Genomic DNA, 12,582 nt, shown 5'->3' with positions numbered 1-12,582 from the left:
CGGAGGCCACACGTGCCGCGCCGCCACGTCCTCGCCGCCGAGCAGGAGCGCCGGGGCCCGCGGGGCTCGGCGGGGCGGGGGCCTGCGGCCGGGCGGCGCGGGCCGGGGGTGGAGCTGGCGCGGGGTTTGAACGGCCGGGAGGGCCCGAGGCTTTGGCCGCGCCGGGGAGGCCGGGGAGGCCGGGACTCGCCGCGCCCGCGCTCACACCTGTTGCGGGCTCCCCGGCGCTCCCGGGAGGTTGGCCTGTTGGAGCTTTGGCCTACCCGGGGGCTCACTGTGTGCCCAGACCGCTGGAGCGGCCCTCGTGCCGCCGTCGGGGAGAGCCAACACGCAGCCCGCAGCCCGCTACCCTCTGAGTCCCAGCACGTTCCTTCTTAAGGAACTCTGGTCTGCTGTGTTCACAGCAGATTCTCTTGTTATTGTTTCCAGTGAGCAGCAAAATCAGCTAATAGGGAATTGAGTAAATAAGCACCTGGTGTTGAGCTTATTTCATTTAAAACACCACAGAAGAGAAGTTATTAGAGAGGGTTTCAGAGAAGTACTGCATTGATGTAACCTCAGCCCTCCAGTAGATGATTGACTATGACGCTGCCCGTTTAAAAATGGATGGGATAGTGACTTAGATCTACTTGGATTATTTAAAAAGCCATTTTGTTCAGATACCTTTGATAATAGGGTAAGTCGTCCTTTGTAATATAGTAGTGGCTTTTATGCTGTAGAGCAGACTTAATTTGTGCTGTAGTAGTTCCGTGGGTGGTACAAGTTGAAAAGTGTAGGTATTATTTTACAAATAATTAGTTTTAAAATTAGCCAAGTCCAGAGTTGCATTGTAATTCCTATAGCACTAAACATTTTAATTTCTTGTTTTAAGTATCTTTTGTGTACCAGGTATGGTGCTTAGGCCAGTACAGTAGTCGGGGTCTAGTTTGCTCTGGGTATTGAGAGCATATTCTCTGAGAAAGAAAAAAATTAATCAAGCAAGGTTGTGCCACCCCTTTAGTCAGCACTTGTGGCTGGAAGGGATTTTAGAGTTAGTGATGGCCTGTCTTTTGTGCCTCCTTAGCGTAGAGCAAATTTGTTCTGTATAGGCTTGAGCACTTCTGTTTTTTGAAAGACTTAGTTACACAGATGTGTGTGAATGCATGCATGCATATGTGTATGCGTGTGTCTTAAGTTGTATGCTTTATCACAAAATAATAAACGTTTATTAACATCAGCATGCTAAAACTAGTAATACTTGTTTGGGCTTTTCTTGGAGAAAGTAATGTGTATTTTGCTAGGATTTACATTCTAACTGTAGGTATTTTGAGGACATTTCCAGTTACGTAAAAAGCTTATTTAGTGTACCTAGTATATTTAATAATTAATTTAGATTTCCTTAATAAAATCATTTTAATCTCTGTGCAGGTAAAATACCCTTGGCAAGCATATTACAGATGGAGAGTCAGGCCCTGAAAGGTTTAGAGCCTAGTGTTCCTGTTGCTGCCACTCTGTGTCCTCACTTTGGGCCATGTCTTGGGGTGACAGGTTGATTTGACTGACACTATATCTGGGAAGGAGTTGGTGTGGAGGCATGGCCATCACTGGCATCTTGTCCTTTTTAAATTCTAATGAACAAATGAGTCAAAGGGGGCCATCTTGCTCATCTCTTCACAAGCTCTTGAATTCGAAAGGGTTGTTTTTATTTTTAGGATGCTTTTTTTTTTTTGTCATTTATACTTAAGTACTTTTTAGGTTAGGATGTTTTAAAGTTGTCAGCTCTTTTTTAAAAATCCATTTACCTTATTGAGCATGAAGATTTTTGCCTTCGCTTATGTCTTATTGACTGTATTTGATGCAGTATTTCAGCCAGAAAGAACTGGAACAAGTACTAACTAGTGTGTTGTAAATAACATCAAGTTTGATTTAATAAGCAAATATTATTCTTAGATTATACAGAGAAGTTTCCTTAACTACTGTTTGTTCTAGAAACTGGAACAGCTTAATCAATACCCAGATTTCAACAACTACTTGATTTTTGTTCTTACAAAACTAAAATCTGAAGGTAAGTAGAGCTTGTGTAGATACTTAACTAAAACATCTTTAGCAATATTAAGGTCTTTATACTGTGAAATCCTAATTTCAAAGGGTTTCATTTCGCCTCGGATTGATGGCTGTCAGATGTGCCACTGGGAGTTACTGCCACTTAGGTGGCTAAGAAGCAGTCTCTTGATGACTAGGTACTGATACAAGTCCCTGTGGGTATTTGCAAATGAAAAATGTGCTGCACAGTCTGGTGTTTAGCTTCAATGTTTATACATGAGTATAATAAAGGTTGACTTTTTTAATAGTATGCAAATTGAATGCAAGGTTTAATAATCACCTGGGTGTGTGTGTTCATTGTAGAGAAAACATGAAAACACTTACCACCATCAGGTAATTGTTGTCTCTGAACTTTATTCTAATATGACTGTTCAAAGTTATTAACAAATGATGGAGTCATTAACTATTACAGTTTTCATTTTAAATTACTTCTACAGTACATTAAAGCTAACTAGTCTGCTTTTAAAATGGCATGGCCTTTGATTATTCTAATGCATGTCATATGTCCTTCTGGACTTTATTTCACAGATTATTTATTTGCTAGCATCGTTTCTTTGTCGGACAATTTGCAGGTCATGGGAAATAAATGTGAATATAACAGATAATGCTCATTGCCCTCTCTGAGCTGACAGAATAGTGAAGATTGTTCTTCATAGCATTTGAGTGTTGAGTGTCTGTGGAGCACTGCAGACACTTAAATAAGTTTTAAGACAGTTTTCTGCTAGCCCTTGTTTGGCAATGTGTGTGTTAGAAGCCATAGTTAAAACGCAGCTTGAAGTTGTGAAGTCAGTTCTGTTTGCATTCTGGCACTAAGGCATCTAACCTGTCTTGCTTCTTTTCACTGGAAAATGCCTGCTAGACACTCAGATGCTGTAAGATCTCGGCTCCATCCTCTAGCACATTATGGAAGTAAAGATCTGCTAACAGACACACACTGTAGTGGTTCCTTTGATTTGTTCTCAGGTGATTTCCTAGTGAATTCTGTGGGTTTTGTGATGGGAGACATAGTAAAAAATTTTAAAACTAAATTTAGAAATTCTTTTAGTGTATCTTTAAAATTGGTGGTTATTAGTCTGCTTTGGTGAATGCTTAGGATTATACTATATTTTTCATAGTATAGAAAAACCTCACACACCAGCAATCACTTGACTGGAAATGTAGTTCATTTTTAGAGCAGCATGAGAAGCCCTTAGCACTGCAACCCCCAACACATACACACATACATACACTTTCTTTTTTTTCTTTTGGCGTGTGGAGGGGTTCAAGACAGTCTCTCTGTAGCCCTGGCTGTCCTGGAACTCATTCTGTAGACCAGGCTGGCCTCACACTCAGACATTCCCAGCCACCTCCCCTCTCTCCCACTTCCACCACCTTCCTCTTTTCAGAGAAGAGCAGGCCTCCCAGGGACATCAGACATGGCATAACAAACTACAGTAAGACCAGGCACATACCATCACAGCAAGGCGGAACAAGACAACCCAGGAGGAGAAAAAGGGTTCCACAAGTAGGCAGAAGAGTCGAGGGCAGCTCTCACTTCTCTGGTTCCTCCTTTCCCATCCTCTGAAGGACTCCCCAAGTTCTCTGAGCTCCGTGTAATGTTTGCCTGTGGGACTCTGCCTCTGCTCTCAGTTGGCTTGGTAAAGTCTCTCTGGTCTCTTTGATGATGATTCTGCTAGGCTCTAGGACAGGACAATCTATAGGTTGATGGTTTTGTGTCTGGGTTGGTGGTCCCAGTCCTTCTACTTGAGGCCTTGTCTAGTTACAGAAGATGGCCAGATTGGGCCCCGTGGTCCTCCCCCGCTGCTGTTTTGTTTTGTTGTGGTAGTGTTTTTTGTCTTTTGGGTGTTTTGTTGTTTTTTGAGATAGTTTCTCTGTGTAGCCTTGGCTATCCTGGACTTGATTTGTAGACTAAGCTGGCCTCAGACTCACAGAGATCCACCTGCCTCTGCCTCCCAGAGTGCTGGGATCACAGGCATGCGCTACTGCGCCTGCTTCCCACATCCCCTTTTAGTAGCAGTCTTTGCTAGGGTCACTCTTACAGAGTTTCCAATGCACTGGGTTTCCCCCCAAATCCAGGCCCCCCCCCCACTATCTTATCCCTCCTGTAAAATACTTTTTTTGTTTGTTTTGATTTTTGAGACAAGGCTGGCCTTCAACTCAGAAATCTGCCTGCCTCTGCCTCCCGAGGGCTGGGAATTAAAGGCATGTGCTATGACACTTAGCTAAAACACATTTTTTAAAAGTACTCAAATATTTATAAATGAGATTCTGATGTGTAATTGTTTTATTTTAAAATATTAACCAGTGTGCTCTCTATTCTTTTTTTTTTACCCTGATTCCAAATAAGCTGTTACAGTATTATACTGTTTATTTGCTAAGACATTCTTGGCATGTAAAGATACTTAAAAATATCTTTAAGACATTTTAAGAGACCGCTAACCCCACCACCACATAGACCTGTTAAATTATAAACCCGGTAGGTATTCACATTTTCTTGACCTAAAGTTTATTTTGTCTACTTCTTATGCCAGTGATAAATTTATTTCCCTTCAGCCCAGAAGACTGTCATACCTAGTTTTTCAAAGGAGAGCGCGTGCACCAGTGTCTATAGCTATCATTACAGCCATCATAGTGGAGAAGGAGCATGACTTTGTCTTTTAATGAAAATGCTTTTCTTTCTTTAATTTATTTTTATTTTATGTCTGATTGTTTTGCCTGAATGTCTATGTGTACCACATGCATGCAGTGCCTGTGGCGACCAGAAGAGGACATCAGTCTCCTGAAACTGGAATTTCATAGAGTGTGAGACACTCTGTGGGTGCTGGGAAGTCAGCCAGGTCCTCTTAAAAGAGCAGCAAGTGCTCCTAAATGTTGTGTCATCTATCTTGTCTGTCTGTCCGTCCATCCATCAATCCATCCATCCATCTGGCTGGGTCTCACTACATAGCCCTGGCTGGCCTGGAACTCACTGTGTAGGTCAGGCTGGCCTTGAACTCAGAAGAGAAGCCTCTGTTTCCCAGGTGTTGACATTACAGACATGTTTTACCCTGACCTGAGTAAGATTTTAAGGTTTAAGAAGAAGCTGCAGACTGAGCTGTTCTTTTCCTTTACAGATGAGCAGTCAAGGTCTTGTGCTATAAAGTCTTATTTTAATGGGTGGAAAGCAATTCATTGGTCGCTTCTTAATGGAGTTTGGACACAGGAAATGTACTTTAAATTATTTTTCCTTGTGTTGCGGTTTATTAAAACTCCATCTTGTAACATTCATTGTAAAAAAAACAGCATTTTCTGTGAATAAATGCATGCCACTTAAAATAATTATCACTAAATTATTTTGCTAATGGTGTTTTACTTGAGAAAATTAGATATTTATTTCATAGCAACATTTTTGTTTCTGTTTTGAGACAGGATTTGACTGTATAGATCTGTAGATGACCTTCCATGAAGTCTTTTCTGTTTTTTGTTTGTTTTAATTTGAAACACATCCCAGTAGGAGATGGAAAGGTGTCTTTAGATGTTGCCTTGAGTGCTCTTAGCCTACGTAGCTGTGATAGGGTATCTGTGCTGAGGAACTGTTCTTTTCCCTCTTGGAGATTATGCCAGTGAGAATTTGGGGCACATAACTAGAACAAGTCTAGGGTGTTTACCTGTTGGTTAGGTGGATCAAGCTGTTAATATCACCATTCAATACAATGTATTGTACCATTCAATACATCGGCTTTTGCACTTTTACTTGTGTGTTTTCTGTCTTGCCTGTCAGTGTGTGTTGGGGGGTGCCCTCAGTAGGTCTCATGGAGTTACAAGTGGTAGTGAGCCACCAGTGTGGGTTCTGGGAACCAAGTTTGGGCCTCTGTCTTCTAATAGTAGCAAGTGTTTGCTCTTAGCCACTGATCTTTTCCAGCCCCTTGGTGGTTTCTGCTTCCTGTTGGGAACAGGGTGGAAGTAGAATGGTGCAGAATCTGCATTCAGAGCTCGATGGCTTTTCAGTTAGTGGTCGTGCTTGCCTTTGCTCTGAGACAGGCCAAGCAGACCTGCACACATAAAGGTGTGCCACCACACCTGGCTGGCCCTTTCAGATAAAACAAAGCCAGCGACGGGAAATAAAGGGAGATGTTATAGTGCTTGGCCTGTGCTAGGATTTTTTGACTTCGGTTCTAATTTCTTAGCTCGTGTATTGAGTTGTTAACTGTCTTGACAGGGTGTGAGGATTAAATACAATAATATTTGTTGGAGTGTTAGGGCATAACAAGCATTTATAAGCTGTCAGTCATTCTAGTGTCATTTGTCAGCACAATTAAGGAAGTGTCTTCTAGAACACAGGTATGAGCCTTGAACAGCTGAGTAGTCTCTCTGGCTCTGCCTTGAACAACTTTAAAGTCCATGTATTTTTAATGCTTTGGGACATTTTTGCTTCACTGCCCACTCCTATACCCCCAGTGAAAATCATAGCAGTCATGTTGTAAGAAAACGTTCCTATATATTTGTTTGGTTTTTGTTGTTGTTCCAACCTGGAAGAATTCCCCCCCCCCCCCCCGAGCAGTTTTCTCTTAGGGAAACATTTGACATCTAAAGATATTTTAGATTGCCATGATCTGAATGGGTGCCACTGGTATCTGTGACTAATAGAGCTGACTTTTGATAATTTGTGATTTTTTTTTTTATAGTCAGCTGTAGCAAAAAAAAAAAAAAAAAAAAAAAAAAATTGGAATGTTGGAATCAGTCCTTTAATATAAATGGTTTCTAAATAACTGTTGTTAGAGCCAGGTTGTAACTCAGAGACAGGATCTCTAAGTTCAAGGACAGCCAGGGCGACACAGAGAAACCCTGTCTCAAAAAAAGCAAACAACCAAAAGTGACTGTTGTTGGTACATTTTGAAGTAGGATTACTCAGTACTGTTCCTGCTTTTTTCCAGATGAGCCCACAAGGTCATTGAGTGGTCTGATCTTGAAGAATAATGTGAAAGCTCATTTTCAGAACTTCCCAAATGGTGTGACAGACTTTATCAAAAGTGAATGTCTAAATAACATTGGTGACTCCTCTCCTCTGATCAGAGCCACTGTTGGTAAGTTCTGTTACAGAAACTTTGCATGTACTTTTTCTACCTGATTATTTTTAGAAATAGGATGCTATTTTTGTAGCAGTTTTCGTTTTTCCATTTGAAGTTGTGATGGACAGCACTGCCTTTTAAATCCTTATGTATCTCATTCGCCTTTTCAATAAAGGCTTTGGAACCCAGTGAAACCAAGGACAATGATTGCTAATTAATCATTATTAATGGGGCATCGAAGGTTGACATTAGGACCTCTGCCTTTTCTGTGAGGACTTGTACATCAGGATTCTGTATTGTCTGTAATGCCTTGGGTCATTTTTGGGGTCACTAACAGGTACAGAAAGTCTTGTTCTATAGCATCAATCTTAAATATAGGAGTATAAATTTTTACTGTTAACGCTTTCCAGTACCAGCCTTCGTTATATCTGCCTGACAGCAGGGTTTGGTTTCTTTGTTTAAGTCTTTTCAGTGTACAGCTTGTTTTCGGGGATTGAATTGTTTATGTAGTAGTGAAGTAAGATAGTAGCTGGCCTAAGTCTCAGGGAGCACCCAACTGGCCACTTGGTAAGTACATGCCAGCATCTCACCACAGACAGCTGTCGTCAGAGAAGCTGCCACTGACAGCATGCCACAGGTCTAAGAGCCTACCTTCCACCGTGGCCATAGCTAGCAGTTTGTTTAAATGAAAGGCTGAAATAAGTTGGTATTTTATTAAATGTTCCTTGTTTGGGGAGGAGGAGCCTTCGTTTTATACGTTTTCTTTTAAGTTTGAGAAGTACTGTTTGTGTCTATGAGGCTCTGATTCTCCTCAGGCATCTCCATATTAAAGAATGCCATTATTCTGACTTCAGGTTTGGGGACTGTGGTACATTTGTAGTTTGGGGGTACAAACTCAGACTATAGATTATTTTCTTATACTTACATATCCTCTATTAAGGATCGCCAGCTCTTGGTAGTGGTGAAAAGAATGGAGTGCTAGCAGTATTCTGTTTAAAACCAAGAGGAAAAAAATAGATGTAGTAAAATGGGATTAAAAAAGTTTCCTTAAGGAAAAAGTTCAGTTGAAAGGAAAGGAGTTAGTGAGATACAGAAATTAAATGAAGATTGTTGGCTCTCTCTAAACCTGCCTCTCCTATTTAGTCTAAACTAAAGTACTTTGTATCTTAACTGTGGAAGGCTGGAAGTACTGGGAGAAAAGAATTGATTTTCCTTTTCAGTGAGTGAAGACTGGATTTCTTTCACCAACAGTCTTTGAAAGTATTTGGAATCTGGGTCTATTTTAGGATTATGCCCCCTATGGTTCTAGGAATTGTGTTTCATAAAGTCTTTATGGTTCTTGAGTTTTAGGTCTTATTTTTATTATGTGCTCTGGTATTCCAATTGTGAGAGGCCACTGACGTTTTTCAGTATAACCAACAGTTTTTATCTAGCTTCAAATGTAAGTGCAGTGTATGTTTCTAGCAATGTCTGGAATATTATAAACAATAATTACAAGTTCAAAGGTGGAAATGGATAGAATAGCTAAAACAATGACTGACATATGTTAGAGACTGGCTGGTGGTGAGTGCATTTAATTTAGTTCATTATATTTCTTCACTTCTACATACAAATTAAATATCCCTTGGGGTTCTGGGATGTTTACTTTTGTTTTGCCAGTTGAACAGCCTTTACCAGAATTCACATTGCTATAAAATCTGAATGTTCTGAGACAGTCACACTGTTGTATCTCCGGGTGGCCTGGAACTCACCGTGTAAAACAAGCTGGCATGGAACTCAATGATACCTCCTTGCTTCTGCCCACTGAGTGCTGGGATTAATTAAGGCATGAACCAATACACCTGGCTAATAATTTCTGATAATTTAAAACTCTGAAATACTAACTTCATAAAGCTACCAACTTGAAATAGTTAAACAGATTGTCCAGTTAAATTATTTGCTTTGTGTTAGTTAAAAGTAAAAGACCAGTGATACTCAAAGGTGACAAAACCATGCAGATTTACTTTGCTCATGTCTGAGAATGAGAGGTAGTGAGGTGCTGAACCCAGGTAGACACCTCTACCCCTCTAAAAGTTTAGGAGACATCACAGAAGAGCAGATAGGAAGAGTGTAGTGAAGAGGGCTTCAAAATGCTGTTTTTGGACAGGCGATGGTTTTTATTCACGTGCCCTGGGACGTCAACCAGACTGCTCCTGTAAAGTCTGTCATATGTGGAGGAAGGTCTGACTGAACTGTGGCTTCAGAAATATTCTGGGAGACGTGTAATCCTCCTCCATTGGAGGAGTTCCTGGGGTCCCACTACCTGCTGAATTACTAGCTTTTAAAATATTCTGGGAGAGGTGTAGTCCTTGTGAGCCCATGAAGCTCTGGCACATGGTTTTAAAGGGTAGGTCACAAATGAAAGACATGAATATGGAAAAGGGGTTGTAGGAAGAAGGGAGGGTGTTGAGAAGAATGAGAATAAGAGGGTGAGTAACTAGGCTGTGTGAGACTGTCAAAGGACAACTAATATAAAAAACTAAAAATAAAACCTTTGTCATTTTCCCTCGTTCTCCTTCTGTTTTGATGCGGAATAAAGATGGTAGAACAGGTTGAAGAGGAGAAACTACTGGGTGGGACACTGTTAAAATTTAAAGTAGTTAGTTGCAAATCATCCTCTAGAATCACATGAAGGATCACCTAGAATTGTTGGGGGGTTTGTTTGTTTTAACTCAGGTCTTTGGTTGTTTTTGCTTCAGGGAAATAAACACAAGCATATTGTAAAACATTGATGGTATCCAGGAAATCTGGGAGTTTTTTATTTTATTCTTATATCTTAAGTAGTTAATCGTAGTTCACGTGAGAACAGATTTAAAACACTTTTGGGAATATGTTTTGTAGTAGTTATCTGAAAGGCATTTCTAAGAATTGGAGACCAGATCTTCACTCATCAGCCTTGACAGAAAGTTCTTGAGACTTGTGTAATGGTACACCATGTTATTAGTGTATAGGATTTCTACCTAGACCAACATGTTACAACCTCAACTCTCTTGGCATTTCAGGCTAGATTGATTATTTATGTATGTATGTATGTATGTATGTATGTATGTATGTATCTATCTATCTATCTATCTATCTATCTATCTATCTATCTATCTATCTATTTATTTTGTGGTTGGGCTCTTTTGTGAACTGTGGGATGTTGCCTCTCCAGGTTCCCTTAGGATGCCATAGCTGCAACACTTGTTCTGTGCCGATCAAACATGCCACATTGCCAATTACTGAACTTCCTAAGGGCAAGGACCGTTTGCTAATTTTAGCTTTCTTATCACCCAATACAATACTTACCATATTAAGAACTTAGTAAATTTCTGATTGTAAAAATAATCTTGCAACTTTGGGTTTTAAAAATTTAAGATTTATTTTGAGATGGGATCTTGCTTTCTATTCATTTTCCTGGGCTGTAGCTACAGGAATGTGCCTACTGCACCCAAGTTTTAATTGCTTCTTCCTCTTCCTGTTGTATGTTGTAAATCTTGTCAAGAAAATTTATTTGGAAGGTACTTCATTTTAATAATGATTGTGTGCTAAATCATTGGATAAATTGCTTGTCTTACAGAATAATTCATGGCTTGTTTGTAATTTTAGTATTCCAGTTGGACACTTATGGAAAAGTTTGCGTAAGATTAAGTCATAGAACATAACTAGCCTTATTGGGGCCAGAGTATTATTTTAAGTTCTTAAGATTTTAATGAGTATTATCAAACACAATTATAGTTCTCATATTTGTTCTTTTTGGTTTTGTGAGATAAGGTCTCAGTAGTCCAGGCTGATGACCTGCCTGATCCTCTTGCCTTCATCTCTTGAGTTTTGGAGTTCCAGGCATTCAGTACTACATCCAGCTCTTATAGTTCCAGACACTGAAAATTTCCTGCCACTTTTTATTTTTTCAACTCTTCTTGGTTATTAGGATTTTTTTTTTCCCCAGGAGTAGATGGTGTTATGGGGTTACATAATTTGGAGTTGGTTAATCTGTCAACATTCTTTAATGCTTCCCTAGCAAAAGTAATGTCATTCAAGTTGTAGACTGTGTCTGTTTTGTACAGTTGGTGTCTCTGAAGTTTTGTTTTGTTTCTGTTCCTGGTTGGTGGTGGTTGTTTGTTTCCACACAACCACCCAAGTTTCTCTGTGTGGTCTTGGAAGATCTCTTAAAGACCAGGCTGGCCTCAGACTCCTAGTTGTACCTGCCTCTGTCCCAAGTGCTGGAGCTAAAGGTGTACACCACTGAGTCTGGCCTGGCTTTGAGCTCTTGATCTTCCTGCTTCCACTTTCCAAATCTGGGATTACAGTTTCAGTAGCCACAGAGTCCTGTGTTCTTTTATATTTTCACTTTAGAAAAGAATAATTGACAGGAAGAACAAGATACTGATGCCTAATTGATTCTTGCCTAAAGGCTAGTAAGTGATTGGTATCTTTAAGAGGCTTTCAGTACATTTTCTTTTTCTACTGGGTTTCCCTCTTTTTGAAAAGTAAATTTATTGTTTTTTTGTTTGTTTGAGAAAGGGAGGTTCTCACTATGTAGTTCTGTTTGACTCACTATATAGGCCAGGTGGCCTCTAGGTCACAGAGATCTTCCTTTGCTTCCCTGAGTGCTGGGAGTAAAGGCATCCAGCAGTTTTGCTTATTGCTGGAAACAGTCTTTTTAAAAACTAAAGATGAAATAATAAAGTTTGTGTTCACTCTACAGCTTGTTCAGTAATAATTCAGTATCAGTTAGATGCCAGGTATTTTTGTGTCAATTTTTCTGAATTTTCAGAATAACCCTATGAAGAAGTTATTTTTCTATTTTGTGACTTAGATTATATGTAATTTACCTACATCAAATTTTATACCTTCATGGTATGAAAATATCCATAGCCACCAAATATTATGCAACCAATAATGTATTAAGTTGGAGGGAAATTTTAAGACAAAACTCATCCGATTTTTGTGTATTACACAGCGCATAACACAGTTTAATTAGTCCAGCCAGAAGGAGATGGCCTGTGAGCAAATGCCACCAGTGTGGGCTGTTGGTGGCTACATAACTATCTACTTGGATGGGGCCCTTGAACAGCATGTGGACACACTGGATTGCTCTGCAGTTGGGACCCCTGCTTGCGTCCCCGCTGTAGTCCCAGCTGTAATTCCATCGAAGTTGGAAGGGTATTGTTAGCGTCTCTTGCTTGTTTTGCTTTTAGAGACAGGGTTTCTCTGTGTAGCCCTGGCTGTTCTCGGCTGACCAGAGTGGCCTTGAACCCACAGAGATTGATCTGCTTCAGAACCTCTTGAGTGCTGGGATTAAAGGCGTGCACCACCACCTGGCTTCTTAGCTTCTTGAAGGATCTTTAATTTGAACTATTGAGAGCATTTTACTATATTTTTTTCTGTTTATTTGTTGGTTGTCTTCATGAAATTTTGGTTAATTTTAATT

The 12,582-nt window shown here is 40.1% G+C and overlaps 1 protein-coding gene across 1 annotated transcript in view; it reads left to right on the top strand.

The window, feature by feature from the left end:
- Positions 1 to 12,582, top strand: part of Tnpo1 (transportin 1) — an 81,731-nt gene that overhangs the window by 29,123 nt on the left and 40,026 nt on the right. Inside the window, exons 3-5 of the mRNA XM_055598404.1 lie at positions 6 to 366; positions 1,969 to 2,044; positions 6,996 to 7,145. Coding sequence (XP_055454379.1) covers positions 6 to 366; positions 1,969 to 2,044; positions 6,996 to 7,145 — 587 coding nt within the window. The remainder of the gene's footprint in view (positions 1 to 5; positions 367 to 1,968; positions 2,045 to 6,995; positions 7,146 to 12,582) is intronic.

The sequence above is a fragment of the Psammomys obesus genome, unplaced genomic scaffold, assembly GCF_907164565.1.
Source record: "Psammomys obesus unplaced genomic scaffold, mPsaObe1.curated_primary_1811, whole genome shotgun sequence".
NCBI lineage: Eukaryota > Metazoa > Chordata > Mammalia > Rodentia > Muridae > Psammomys > Psammomys obesus.
This window is presented reverse-complemented; position numbering and strand designations above follow the sequence as displayed.